The 15,541-nt window shown below is 53.7% G+C and overlaps 1 protein-coding gene across 1 annotated transcript in view; it reads left to right on the forward strand.

Moving 5' to 3' along the window:
• SPAG17 (sperm associated antigen 17) overlaps positions 1-14,740 on the forward strand; it is a gene marked incomplete at its 5' end in the record, with an annotated part of 180,206 nt that extends 165,466 nt beyond the window's left edge. Inside the window, 3 exons of the mRNA XM_089665542.1 lie at positions 10,060-10,250; positions 13,791-13,851; positions 14,339-14,740. Of these exons, the coding sequence (XP_089521668.1) occupies positions 10,060-10,250; positions 13,791-13,851; positions 14,339-14,740 (654 nt within the window). The remainder of the gene's footprint in view (positions 1-10,059; positions 10,251-13,790; positions 13,852-14,338) is intronic.
• Between the last annotated feature and the right edge of the window lie 801 nt (positions 14,741-15,541).

Below are 15,541 nucleotides of genomic sequence, written 5' to 3' on the forward strand. Positions count from 1 at the left end.
CAACCATACACATTGGTCCAGTTCCCTCCACAGCCCCCACTACCTCTGGGGAAACTGACACAGGAGGATCAGACACAACATCCACGGACACTGACTCAGGGGGCACAACACAAGGAGATGACACATTAGAGGGACCATCAGACACTGGGACCACAGGGACAGAGACATTGGGGACCCCTGGCCCAGCCCCCCTCTCCTCTGCCTCCTCCATGTCCAGACGAAAAAACTCTTCCACCAAAGCTGACTGGTTGTGCATGGCCTCAGGGCACCGGTTGTACGAATGGCCAAACTTATCACACAGATTGCACCTGATGATATTACAATCCTTAGCCAGGTGCCCCAGATCCTGACATAGGGAGCACTTCATCTCTGGGCATGAGGAGGCGAAGTGACCCCGAGAACCAGATGTCCCAGATCCTGACATAGGGAGCACTTCATCTCTGGGCATGAGGAGGCCAAGTGACCCCGAGAACCGCACTTATTGCAGAGCTTGGGCTGTCCAGGGTAGAACACCACAATCCTGTCCTTCCCAATGAAGGCTGAGGAGGGCAGATGCTGGACCACATTCCCACACACATACAACCTCATCTGCACCGACCACCCACCAGTCCATATCCCTCTCTCATCCACAATCTTCTTCAGGGGTGCAAGTAGCTCCCCAAATCTCCTCAGCCAGACAGCCAAGTCAGCCGAAGGAATGGACTCATTCCGTACTAGAATGGTGACCGTCTTCACTAGAGGTTGGCGTGAGACAACCTTTGGGACGAGTCCCTTCCACTCCGGCAGACCCTTATACATGTGTTCATACTTCTCCCAGAATATATCCAGAGACTCGGGGCGCACAAAGGACAGATCATACTCATAGGATCCTACAGGGCTGATCAAGGCGAAGATATCATCCGCCCTAAACCCCATCTCCAAAATCCTGTCCACCACCGACATCCTGACCGGGGGAGCACCCCCACCCTCCCATCTGAGCTGCACCAAATTCCTCCTCCTGAAGGACAGGGGTGCAGATGGCAGGCCTGCAGCAGATCTCCCCCCAGAGCTGACAACATGCTGTGACCCCCTCCTCCCAGCCAGAGCCCCAGCATAGGTCTTATTTGCAGCATTAGTTGTAGTGGACCTTAAAGCTGCACCCTGCCCATTGGTTGCAGGAACCTCAGAGCCCCCGCTCTGCAGACCACCATCAGAGGCAGCAGCAGTCACTCCATCCACCAACACACAGGCATTCCCCTTTCCAGCATTGCAAGCACTCTTATCATCCATATGTTTCCTTTCACTCGTGGCACTACTGCTCCCAGCAGACTCACTCACACCAGATGCTCCTGTCTCCCCCTCCCCCAACATACTCCTCTTAGGCAAAAGCCTTCCACTCCTGGTCACTCTCCCCTGGGTTTCAGCAACACCTTTCAGAGTGCTGCTGACAATTTCCCTCCCACCATTTTCTGCTGCATTTGCAGCCATCAGCAGGGATTGTCCAGCAAGTGTGTCAGATCCCCCCTTTACCTTCCCCCCAGCAGAGTCCACAGTCACAGGGTTCCTGGTATCAGAGTCCACAGTCCCAGCAGAGTGCAGTCCTGCAGGCACAGCAGCCATCTTCCCTGCAGAGCTCTGTGCACACACAGGAGGATTTCCCTCCAAAATACTGCAGTGCACATGGCTGTCCACACTGGAGTCCAAAATGGAACTTTTAATAAAGCGCGGCTTTTCTGTTTTTTTCTCCTTTACAGGACCAGGTACAGAGTCCTCACCGTCATCTTCATCCTCAGAGTCCTCAGAAAAGCGGAAAGTTCTTCCAATTAGGGAAGACTCCAATTCCTCAATGTACTTTAGCAGCCCTCCGCCATATTCCTCTACCTCCTGTGCTGTTCCTCCAGCTTGCTGTGGAGGGAGGGAAGCAGAGGCTGACATTTCCTCCAGGGAAGCAGATCCTGAGGTGGATGGGATAGCAGGGGCAGCATCCAGGACACCCTCCTCACTCTCCACCCGTACTGCCACCGCCGATGCTGGATCCTTACCGGAGTCTCCCTTCATCTTCCTGAACCTTTCCTCATTCCGGAACTTTTCTCTGAAAGCTCCGCTCTTCTCCTTCAGCGTCTTTACCAGATTCTGCTGCTTCTTAATGGCGACCTCCAAACCCTTCATCTCCGGCTTCATGCTCTGCCTCTTGCTGCTCCATGACTTGTCATGGAGAACTTTCTTCTTCTTGTAGTCAGTTTTCAGACTCACCAACTTTTCCTCCTCCTTTGCGATTCTCACCAGATAATCAGCAACCCGCTCTCTAAAGACAGGGAGGGATTCCCCACTTTTAGGGCCACAGCCAAGGTCTTCAGGTGCTGGTAAAGTATGGGAAGGCAAGCTGGGTCCCTCAGGGGGAGCATGGTCTGAGCCTAGCCCAGAAGAGGCCATGTTTCTGGGGCCAGGCGAGCAGGCCTGGCCCCCTAGTGTCTGGAGAGGGAGAGCACCTGCAGCACAACCTCTCTGGTGCAGAGTGGAAGCTCCTCTGGTACAGAGACTGATGTGACTGTGGGGGAGGGGACATTAGAGTGTAAATTTTTTGTTTATTAAAATCTTGCAAACAAAACATCATAAAAATCATATTTACATATATACAGAATAAAATACGTATAATTAAACAAAACCAGCTTACTTTAGCAAAATAACAAATCCTGACCGTCACCTAAACACCCCTCAGGCTAAGAAACGATTAAACATTCACCCCATACATTGATCCCACACATTCACCCCATACATTCATCCCATACATTGATCCCATACATTCATCCCATACATCGATCCCATACATTGATCCCACACATTGATCCCATACATTCATCCCATACATCGATCCCATGCATGCAGCCTTTCTTCAAAAATCTGATGTTACAAAATCTAGACGTGAAAGGACAGAAAGAGAAGCCACGCCCCCAGAGACTGACAGACAGCAGCTACGGGGACCTGACATTCCTCCACGCCTTTGTCCAGGCTCCCGGCCGCCACCTGTCCTTCTCAAGACCCCGAATCTTCCCAACCTCACCCAGAATGTTGTTCACCACCACCTCGACAGGAAGGATTTTTTTGCGAATGGAAACCTGACACCGTGCATTCCACGTGTAGTAACGGACTACTAAGCTAACTAGAAAAAGTGTCTCAAAATCAAAATCCCGGTGAGTCTGAAAGGCTCCGTAAGACCACTCCGCGTAACTCAAGGAAAGGGATCCCCAGAGCCCCACCCACCCGCTTGTAGACTTCTATATTGAAGGGGCACTGAAGCAAGAAATGGTCCATCGTCTCCTCCACCCCACCGCACTCCACTCTTGGACAACCACGGTTCTCCGCAGAGCGATGCTTCAGGTTGCCCTTCACATAGAGTCTGCCATGGAACGAGAGCCAGGCCAAATCCCGAAACTTTAAAGGGATTCTCTCCAGATTCATCAAACGCAGACCCTCCCTCATAACCGGGCCTGGGCAATCCCTCAAGGCCAATGGCTCGCTAAAGGCAGATTCAACAACCCTCCTCTCCAGGGCCTTCCTGGGAAGAGATTTAATTTCCTCCGCCGTCACTCGCCATTGCCGAAGCATTTTCAGACACGGGGCAACATAAGCCGGGAGCTTACCATGTTGGACCCTCAGGCTTTTCACTGGCCCACCATTCTCCCAGCTCCGTAGAAAAGGCCTAAACCAGGACTGAAAAATACCAACCCACCCAGGCGGTTCCTCTGCCAGCATGCTACCAAAATTATGTTTCAAAAACATCAGAGAAAAGAAAACCACCGGGTTGACCATACCTAGGCCACCCATCCGCCTGGGAAGGTAGGTTACAGACCTCTTAATGAGGTTCAGTTTGTGCCCCCATAACAGCTGGAAGAAACAGCTGTAGATCCTCGCATAGAGAGACACTGGCAAAACGCAGACAAAGCTGACATACAGAAATACCGGGATCAGGTAAGTTTTAATCAGGTCAATCCTTTCCCTGTAAGAGAGCTTCCAATCCTTCCAGCTGGCAACCTTGGCATCGGCATCTTGTAGCCTGCTTACCCAATTTGTAAGGCCGTAATCACCGGGACCAAATCTGATGCCTAATACTTTAATTTCCTGCTGGGGCTCTGGGAAGGCGTCCGGAAGGGTAAAGCCTTCGCCTTCCTCTCCCATCCAGAAAACCTCACTCTTATCCTGATTGATCTTTGAGCCAGATGCCTCAGCATACTGTTCCATCACCGAGACCACCTCCTCCGCCTCCTGCCTCAGCATACTGTTCCATCACCGAGACCACCTCCTCCGCCTCCTGCCTCAGCATACTGTTCCATCACCGAGACCACCTCCTCCGCCTCCTGCCTCAGCATACTGTTCCATCACCGAGACCACCTCCTCCGCCTCCTGCCTCAGCATACTGTTCCATCACCGAGACCACCTCCTCCGCCTCCTGCCTCAGCATACTGTTCCATCACTGAGACCACCTCCTCTGCCTCCTGCCTCAGCATGCTGTTCCATCACCGAGACCACCTCCTCCGCCTCCTGCGTCCCGGAGATGAAAACAGACACGTCATCAGCATAGGCCACGACCCTCAGAGGGGGCTCCCCAGGAATGCCCAAAGGAACTCCACACAACGGTCCGCTCTCTAACCTCCGAATGAAGGGATCGATTACAAACGCATATAGCAGAGGACTCAAAGGACACCCCTGACGCACACCTGAGCCAACCTCAAAGGGTCGTCCAATCCAACCATTCACAAGCATGAAGCTTTCAGCCCCTCTGTATAAGGTCTTTAGCCAATCGATAAAGCCCCCCTCCAGGCCATACTTGCCAAGAAGCAGCCATAGGTACTCATGATTGACTCGATCAAAAGCTTTGGCCTGATCCAATGCCAGCAGGAACTTTCCCCAGCCTGCAGCCCTGCACCGCTCCAGGGCCTCCCGGACAGCTAACACCGCTGAAAAAGTGCTTCTTCCCTGAACCGAACAGTGCTGATGGCGAGAAAGTAAATTGCCCGCAACAGACGATAAACGCCAGAAAATAATTTTTGCCAATATCTTCCTATCAACATTGAGAAGGCTAATGGGCCGCCAATTCTCAATTCTCGAGGAATCCTTACCCTTTGACAGAAGAATCACTGCAGATTGTCGCATGGAGGGAGAGAGTGAACCCTCTCTCAGACAGCCATTAAACACCTCCACCAAATATGGGGCCAGAGTCACCTTAAAGTGCTTATAAAACTCGGCTGTCAATCCGTCTGGCCCAGGCGACTTCTTCATGGCAAGCTGATCAATAGCTTTCACCACCTCATCTGCCGTGATGTCCTCTGTCAAATTCACAAGAGAACTGCCATTTCCCAGTCCTGGAGTAGAGTCCAGAAAACCCGACATGCTCGCCCGATCGAGGTCCCTCCTACCCAGGAGGTCAGCATAATATGACCTGGAGGTTTCCAGGATCCCTGGCTTGGACTTTGTCAGGGAACCCGTACTGTCAACCAGGCCTACAACTGACTTAACTGCTCTACCTTGTTTGCAGTTCTGGTAAGGGTCGGGCGAGTGATATTTCCCATAATCCCTTTCCAGAACCAAAGAGGCATGCCTGTCATATTGACACTGCCTGAGCAAGAGTTTAACCTCAGAGATCGCTTCTGGATCTCCATTATTGGAGACAAGCCGATCGAGCTTCCTCCGCAGACGCTGGTAGGTGACATACTTATCAAGCTGTTTATTCCTTCCTATGGCCTTGAAAAACCCAACGATCCTTCGTTTTGTAAGCTCCCACCACTCAGACTTACTGCTGCAAACGTCCATGATTGATACCTGTGCCTGAAAAAAATCCTCAAAGGATTGACTCACCTTCTCATCGTCCAGGAGTGCCGAATTCAGCTTCCAGGTACCCCTCCCCTTAGGTGGTGTATCGGGGCCACTCAGAGTCACAGACAGAATACAGTGATCGGAAAACTCTACCGCCTGACACACTGGTGCCGAGAAGGCGGAGTTCCCCTTTAAAAAAAACCTATCTATTCTACTCTGACTGGAACCTCTCTGAAAAGTGAATCCCGTGTCGTCTGGGCAGCAATGAATGTGCACATCAACCAGACCTGCCTCTCTAGCCGTCACAGTCCAGCCTGACTCCGGTCCCTCTCCTGTCCTTAGTCCTAGTGACGGTGTTAAAGTCACCACCGAAGACAACTTGCTGGGCTGTAAAAAGGAAAGGCTTGATCTTCATGAAGAGGCATTTCCTGTCCCATTTTGTCTGGGGCCCATAGATGTTAATCAGGCGCAGGTCCTGCCCCCCCATGGAGACGTCTAAGACCATGCATCTCCCCATTTCTACCTCAATAATCCGCCGGCAGGTTACCATGCCGGAAAAAAGTACCGCAACTCCAGTGTAAGGCTCGGCCGCAAGAGACCAGAAGGAGGGGCCGCGCCTCCACTCCTTCTTCGCCATATGAACATCCCCCAAACTGGACAACCTGGTCTCTTGCAAAAAGAAAATGTCAGCATCAAACCTGCTGAGCAAAAATAAGGCCATGTTACGAGCGCTTACTGATTTTATGCTGGAGACATTAATGGTCGCCACCTTCAAAGGAGTGGGAACCGCCATCAGGATGATCGAGGTACCCGTTTCTTAGCCTGCTTACCCCCCTCCCTACTTGGAGACCCTACACGCTTCATAGTCCTCTGTGATTCCTCCTCCATGGAAACCAGAGACTCATCCCCTGAAGATCCCTCATCCTCCACCTCAGATAACACTTCAAATGTGTTTGACACCTCCACCCTCCCAGGGTCAGGTACAGGCACATCCTTCTTCCGCTTCTTCTTCCCAGACTTCCTTTTTGCCTCCAACCACTCCATATCATCATTTGATAAACCGGCCCGCAAAGCCCCCTCCCCTTCCCTTCCACCATCACCAACAACATCATCCACCCCACTCTCTCCACTCACCACAGCAGTCCCCCCAACCTTCACCCCAACACCCCCACCATCATTCACTCCACCCCCCAGCGCCTCACGCGCTCTGACCCTCCGACGCCGGGGAGGGGGGGTCGGTGCAACCATACACATTGGTCCAGTTCCCTCCACAGCCCCCACTACCTCTGGGGAAACTGACACAGGAGGATCAGACACAACATCCACGGACACTGACTCAGGGGGCACAACACAAGGAGATGACACATTAGAGGGACCATCAGACACTGGGACCACAGGGACAGAGACATTGGGGACCCCTGGCCCAGCCTCCCTCTCCTCTGCCTCCTCCATGTCCAGACGAAAAAACTCTTCCACCAAAGCTGACTGGTTGTGCATGGCCTCAGGGCACCGGTTGTACGAATGGCCAACCTTATCACACAGATTGCACCTGATGATATTACAATCCTTAGCCAGGTGCCCCAGATCCTGACATAGAGAGCACTTCATCTCTGGACATGAGGAGGCCAAGTGACCCCGAGAACCAGATGCCCCAGATCCTGACAAAGGGAGCACTTCATCTGTGGGCATGAGGAGGCCAAGTGACCCCGAGAACCAGGTGCCCCAGAACCTGACATAGGGAGCACTTCATCTCTGGACATGAGGAGGCCAAGTGACCCCGAGAACCGCATTTATTGCAGAGCTTGGGCTGTCCAGGGTAGAACACCACAATCCTGTCCTTCCCAATGAAGGCTGAGGAGGGCAGATGCTGGACCACATTCCCACACACATACAACCTCATCTGCACCGACCACCCACCAGTCCATATCCCTCTCTCATCCACAATCTTCTTCAGGGGTGCAAGTAGCTCCCCAAATCTCCTCAGCCAGACAGCCAAGTCAGCCGAAGGAATGGACTCATTCCGTACTAGAATGGTGACCGTCTTCACTAGAGGTTGGCGTGAGACCACCTTTGGGACGAGTCCCCTCCACTCCGGCAGACCCTTATACATGTGTTCATACTTCTCCCAGAATATATCCAGAGACTCGGGGCGCAGAAAGGACAGATCATACTCATAGGATCCTACAGGGCTGATCAAGGCGAAGATGTCATCCGCCCTAAACCCCATCTCCAAAATCCTGTCCACCACCGACATCCTGACCGGGGGAGCACCCCCACCCTCCCATCTGAGCTGCACCAAATTCCTCCTCCTGAAGGACAGGGGTGCAGATGGCAGACCTGCAGCAGACCTCCCCCCAGAGCTGACAACATGATGTGACCCCCTCCTCCCAGCCAGAGCCCCAGCATAGGTCTTATTTGCAGCATTAGATGTAGTGGACCTTAAAGCTGCACCCTGCCCATTGGTTGCAGGAACCTCAGAGCCCCCGCTCTGCAGACCACCATCAGAGGCAGCAGCAGTCCCTCCATCCACCAACACACAGGCATTCCCCTTTCCAGCATTGCAAGCACTCTTATCATCCATATGTTTCCTTTCACTCGTGGCACTACTGCTCCCAGCAGACCCACTCACACCAGATGCTCCTGTCTCCCCCTCCCCCAACATACTCCTCTTAGGCAAAAGCCTTCCACTCCTGGTCACTCTCCCCTGGGTTTCAGCAACCCCTTTCAGAGTGCTGCTGACAATTTCCCTCCCACCATTTTCTGCTGCATTTGCAGCCATCAGCAGGGATTGTCCAGCAAGTGTGTCAGATCCCCCCTTTACCTTCCCCCCAGCAGAGTCCACAGTCACAGGGTTCCTGGTATCAGAGTCCTCAGTCCCAGCAGAGTGCAGTCCTGCAGGCACAGCAGCCATCTTCCCTGCAGAGCTCTGTGCACACACAGGAGGATTTCCCTCCAAAACACTGCAGTGCACATGGCTGTCCACACTGGAGTCCAAAATGGCACTTTTAATAAAGCGCGGCTTTTCTGTTTTTTTCTCCTTTACAGGACCAGGTACAGAGTCCTCACCGTCATCTTCATCCTCAGAGTCCTCAGAAAAACGGAAAGTTCTTCCAATTAGGGAAGACTCCAATTCCTCAATGTACTTTAGCAGCCCTCCGCCATATTCCTCTACCTCCTGTGCTGTTCCTCCAGCTTGCTGTGGAGGGAGGGAAGCAGAGGCTGACATTTCCTCCAGGGAAGCAGATCCTGAGGTGGATGGGATAGCAGGGGCAGCATCCAGGACCCCCTCCACACTCTCCACCCGTACTGCCACCGCCGATGCTGGATCCTTACCGGAGTCTCCCTTCATCTTCCTGAACCTTTCCTCATTCCGGAACTTTTCTCTGAAAGCTCCGCTCTTCTCCTTCAGCGTCTTTACCAGATTCTGCTGCTTCTTAATGGCGACCTCCAAACCCTTCATCTCCGGCTTCATGCTCTGCCTCTTGCTGCTCCATGACGTCCTCCAAACCCTTCATCTCCGGCTTCAGACTCTGCCTCTTGCTGCTCCATGACGTCCTCCAAACCCTTCATCTCCGGCTTCATGCTCTGCCTCTTGCTGCTCCATGACGTCCTCCAAACCCTTCATCTCCGGCTTCATGCTCTGCCTCTTGCTGCTCCATGACTTGTCATGGAGAACTTTCTTCTTCTTGTAGTCAGTTTTCAGACTCACCAACTTTTCCTCCTCCTTTGCGATTCTCACCAGATAATCAGCAACCCGCTCTCTAAAGACAGGGAGGGATTCCCCACTTTTAGGGCCACAGCCAAGGTCTTCAGGTGCTGGTGAAGTATGGGAAGGCAAGCTGGGTCCCTCAGGGGGAGCATGGTCTGAGCCTAGCCCAGAAGAGGCCATGTTTCTGGGGCCAGGCGAGCAGGCCTGGCCCACTAGTGCCTGGAGAGGGAGAGCAACTGCAGCACAACCTCTCTGGTGCAGAGTGGAAGCTCCTCTGGTGCAGAGACTGATGGGACTGTGGGGGAGGGGACATTAGAGCGTAAGCTCCTCCGGTACAGAGACTGATGGGACTGTGGGGGGAGGGGATATTAGAGTGTAAGCTCCTCTGGTACAGAGACTGATGGGACTGTGGGGGAGGGGACATTAGAGTGTAAGCTCCTCTGGTGCTGAGACTGGTGTGACTGTGGGGGGAGGGGACATTAGAGTGTCAGCTCCTCTGGTTGGTGTTGCGGTGTCCCCGCAGTAGTAATATTTATTCCGTATTTTTGTGTCTCCTCCAGTTCGCGGCGGTGGAAGATCCGGTGAGACGCACAGTGCGCACCTCCTCTACCTCACCTTCAAACAGCGCCGTGAAACGCGTCCCACGAGGATTCCACCTCACCCCGGCGGTGGCGCAGTTTGGGGTGATCAGAGAGGGGTACACGTACGCCCTGACAGTAATCATGCAGAACATCGGGGTGGATCTCTCCAGGTAATCCCTCAATAGCAGGCGAATATTACTGACAAGTACAGAGCATGCCATTTATAAGCCCATCACAGTGCAGAAAAGATGGGGGGGGGGGGAGGGGCAGAAATAACAATTATGTAACGTTGTAACAAAAAACACTTTGGAATTTTCGAAGACTGGAGCAGCTGTGCGTGGCAACCAATCAGCTCCTAGCTTTCATTTTTAAAGCTTCACCGAACAAGCTGAGAGCTAGAAGCTGATTGGTTCCCATATGGAAGAAAAATATACTTGAAATGCTAAAATTTGGCCATATTCAATATATATCAAAATATATTTCAATAAATAAACAAATATGTATATATATACATATACTGCATGTTGAAATGCGTTTTTTATATATTGCAAAATATATGAAAAATATTTTAAAAAATATATTTTTTAAAATATGTTCTTCAGATTTTTTTTTAACATATAAAATTCATTTTAACATATATTTTTACATATATTTGTAAATGCAAAAAAATGTAGATTTGCATTTTTAAAGGCACACAGTATATTTATACTTAGACACTTTCCCCCCCTTCCCTTCCAGTCCGGACGCTTTCCCCCCCTTCCAGTCCGGACACTTTCCCCCCTTCCAGTCCGGACACTTTCCCCCCCTTCCAGTCCGGACACTTTCCCCCCCCTTCCAGTCCGGACGCTTTCCCCCCTTCCAGTCCGGACACTTTCCCCCCCTTCCAGTCCGGACGCTTTCCCCCCCTTCCAGTCCGGACGCTTTCCCCCCCCTTCCAGTCCGGACGCTTTCCCCCCTTCCAGTCCGGACACTTTCCCCCCCTTCCAGTCCGGACGCTTTCACCCCTTCCAGTCCGGACACTTTCCCCCCCCCTTCCAGTCCGGACGCTTTCCCCCCTTCCAGTCCGGACACTTTCCCCCCCCTTCCAGTCCGGACGCTTTCCCCCCCTTCCAGTCCGGACACTTTCCCCCCCCTTCCAGTCCGGACGCTTTCCCCCCTTCCAGTCCGGACGCTTTCCCCCCCCTTCCAGTCCGGACACTTTCCCCCCCTTCCAGTCCGGACACTTTCCCCCCCTTCCAGTCCGGACACTTTCCCCCCCTTCCAGTCCGGACACTTTCCCCCCCCTTCCAGTCCGGACACTTTCACCCCCTTCCAGTCCGGACACTTTCCCCCCCTTCCAGTCCGGACACTTTCCCCCCCTTCCAGTCCGGACACTTTTCCCCCCCCTTCCAGTCCGGACACTTTCACCCCCCTTCCAGTCCGGACGCTTTCACCCCCTTCCAGTCCGGACGCTTTCACCCCCTTCCAGTCCGGACGCTTTCACCCCCTTCCAGTCCGGACGCTTTCACCCCCTTCCAGTCCGGACGCTTTCACCCCCTTCCAGTCCGGACGCTTTCACCCCCTTCCAGTCCGGACACTTTCACCCCCCTTCCAGTCCGGACACTTTCACCCCCTTCCAGTCCGGATGCTTTCCCCCCCCTTCCAGTCCGGACACTTTCCCCCCCTTCCAGTCCGGACGCTTTCCCCCCTTCCAGTCCGGACGCTTTCCCCCCCTTCCAGTCCGGACGCTTTCCCCCCTTCCAGTCCGGACACTTTCCCCCCTTCCAGTCCGGACGCTTTCCCCCCCTTCCAGTCCGGACGCTTTCCCACCCCTTCCAGTCCGGACGCTTTCCCCCCTTCCAGTCCGGACGCTTTCCCACCCCTTCCAGTCCGGACACTTTCCCCCCCTTCCAGTCCGGACGCTTTCCCCCCCTTCCAGTCCGGACGCTTTCCCCCCCTTCCAGTCCGGACGCTTTCCCCCCCTTCCAGTCCGGACGCTTTCCCCCCCCTTCCAGTCCGGACGCTTTCACCCCCTTCCAGTCCGGACGCTTTCCTCCCCTTCCAGTCCGGACACTTTCCCCCCCTTTCCAGTCTGGACACTTTCACCCCCTTCCAGTCCGGACACTTTCCCCCCCTTCCAGTCCGGACACTTTCCCCCCCTTCCAGTCCGGACACTTTCCCCCCCTTCCAGTCCGGACACTTTCCCCCCCTTCCACTCCGGACACTTTTTTTTTTTTTTTAACTGGCATCATCTGCAGATGGGAGTTCATCCCTTTGATCTGCAGATGAATGAACAGAATGATACATAAGTAACAATACGTACGTTACATTGTATCTTTCTGTAGTCACGTTACTTTATTAAACATTGTTAGACTTTTTATTTATTTATTTTTTACCTTCTCCATGTACACAGCAATGCCGGCTCCTCACAGTAGATGTACTGCCAGTAGGTGGCCCAGCCAGGCACCAAGGCGCACCCTGCTTAACCCCATGCTGTGATTGGGCGCCCACCTGCTGATCAGCTGCAGCCAGTCACAGCACAGTGTTCTGTGTTTACAAACACACAGAGCTCTGTACACAGACGGCGATCTGTCTGTTTCTTCTCCCTGAAATCAATTTTGAGTCAGCCAGTGTCAGTAGTTGTGCGTTCAAACACCAATAGAAATCAATATGGAAAAAGTGTAGAGCAACTGAAATGTGTATCATCCAATATAAATGTGCAAAACATTTTTTTTTTTTTTTTATCAAAAAATTGCACATTTATATTGCGTTATTCATTGCACTTCATTTATTTGTATCATCAGTTATATCACTAATTGTGTTTTTTATGCATTCATATGCATTTGTCATTTTTATTTAAAATATTTTTGTCGCTAGTGACACTATATCAGTGATAATACTGTACATGATACTCAATATGGAAAAAGTGTAGCCAAACAAAAATTACACAAGTGTAGCGGCTCCTCCCCTTCAGTCTTGCACAGGTGTACCGGCTCCTCCCCTTCAGTCTTGCACAGGTGTACCGGCTCCTCCCCTTCAGTCTTGCACAGGTGTACCGGCTCCTCCCCTTCAGTCTTGCACAGGTGTACCGGCTCCTCCCCTTCAGTCTTGCACAGGTGTACCGGCTCCTCCCCTTCAGTCTTGCACAGGTGTATCGGCTCCTCCCCTTCAGTCTTGCGCAGGTGTATCGGCTCCTCCCCTTCAGTCTTGCACAGGTGTATCGGCTCCTCCCCTTCACTCTTACACAGGTGTACCAGCTCCTCCCCTTCAGTCTTGCACAGGTGTACCGGCTCCTCCCCTTCACTCTTGCACAGGTGTACCGGCTCCTCCCCTTCAGACTTGCACAGGTGTACCGGCTCCTCCCCTTCAGTCTTGCACAGGTGTACCGGCTCCTCCCCTTCAGACTTGCTCAGGTGTACCTTCCCCCCCCCTCCTTCAGGCAGGGTACTGTTATATTTTCAGGAAGCACCCTTCTGGCCCCTCCCACCAGCCATGAACTGTCTGCATTGCATAGAGAAGCACAGGGATCTAGTGATGACATCATTAGACCTAACATAAAGCATGTTGATAAAGGGAGAGGGAGGAGCTTGTATTAGAGGACAGCGAAGCTAGTCTTGTGCAAACATTGTATAAACATTATATCAAGAATACACAGATTGCTTTACTTCCTCATTGGACAAACCATATGTATATCATGTGACATCACAGAGCACTTGTGTTTCTTTTGGCAGGTTTCGGGTGAAGCCTCCACCACCCAGCAGTGGCCTGAGAGTCACCTACACCCCCGGGCCGGTAAGTGTTCAACATGCCCTTCCATCCCTGTGCCGAGTTCCCGGACCTGTACACCCGCAGTGCCCATTATGAGGGGTTCCCACCATCCCTGTGCTGAGTTCCCAGGTCTGTACACCCGCAGTGCCCATTATGAGGGGTTCCCACCATCCCTGTACTGAGTTCCTGGGTCTGTACACCCGCTTTGCCCATTATGAGGGGTTCCCACCATCCCTGTGCTGAGTTCCTGGGTCTGTACACCCGCTGTGCCCTTTATGAGGGGTTCCCACCATCCCTGTACTGAGTTCCTGGGTCTGTACACCCGCAGTGCCCATTATGAGGGGTTCCCACCATCCCTGTGCTGAGTTCCCGGGTCTGTACACCCGCTGTGCCCTTTATGAGGGGTTCCCACCATCCCTGTGCTGAGTTCCCGGGTCGATAAGCTTTAGTTCTCAGTTTTCTGGTCTCTGAACGTTCACACAGATCTCTCCGTGTCACGTCACATATGTAGGTGGCGGCGGGGATGCAGACGAGTCTGGACATCGAATTGTTCGCCATGGCCATCGGATTGGACAGACCGGAGGGGGCAGCTGAGTGTTCACATTGCATCGAGATCCAGACTGAGGTGGAGACGCTCTTCCTCCCGGTGATGGCAAATATCCTTTACTGGAGCGCAGAGTTACCTCAAAGCATCGTCTGTTGTCACGTGACGTCTCAGTGTCGCCACCCGCCGTACAACCCCGCAGTGTCGCCACATGTCATACGACCCCGCAGTGTCGCCACCCGTCTGTTGTCACGTGACGTCTCAGTGTCGCCACCCGCCATACAACTCCGCAGTGTCGCCACCCGCCGTGTAACCCCGCAGTGTCGCCACCCGTCGAGTGACCCCGCAGTGTCGCCACCCGTCGTGTAACCCCGCAGTGTCGCCACCCGTCGTTTAACCCCGCAGTGTCGCCACCCGCCATGCGACCCCGCAGTGTCGCCATCCGCCATACGACCCCGCAGTGTCGCCACCCGCCATGTGACCCCGCAGTGTCGCCACCCGCCATGCGACCCCGCAGTGTCGCCACCCGCCATACGACCCCGCAGTGTCGCTACCCGCCATACGACCCCGCAGTGTCGCCACCCGCCATGTAACCCCGCAGTGTTGCCACCCGCCATACGACCCCGCAGTGTTGCCACCCACCATACAACCCCGCAGTGTCGCCACCCGTCATACTACTCCGCACAACCCCGCAGTGTCGCCACCCGTCGTGTAACCCTGCAGTGTCGCCACCTGTCATGCGACCCCGCAGTGTCGCCACCCGTCGTGCGACCCCTCAGTGTCGCCACCGGTCATGTGACCCCGCAGTGTCGCCACCCGTCGTTTAACCCCACAGTGTCGCCACCCGCCATGCGACCCCGCAGTGTCGCCACCCGCCATACGACCCCGCAGTGTCGCCACCCGCCATACGACCCCGCAGTGTCGCCACCCACCATGTAACCCCGCAGTGTTGCCACCCGCCATACGACCCCGCAGCGTTGCCAACCACCATACAACCCCGCAGTGTCGCCACCCGTCATACGACTCCGCACAACCCCGCAGTGTCGCCACCCGTCGTGCGACCCCGCAGTGTCGCCACCCGTCGTGCGACCCCGCAGTGTCGCCACCCGTCGTGCGACCCCGCAGTGTCGCCACCCGTCGTACGACCCCGCAGTGTTGCCACCCGCCATA

Source organism: Staurois parvus, unplaced genomic scaffold (assembly GCF_062004578.1).
Source record: "Staurois parvus isolate SC_StPar_1 unplaced genomic scaffold, SC_StPar_1.0 ptg002233l, whole genome shotgun sequence".
Lineage (NCBI taxonomy): Eukaryota > Metazoa > Chordata > Amphibia > Anura > Ranidae > Staurois > Staurois parvus.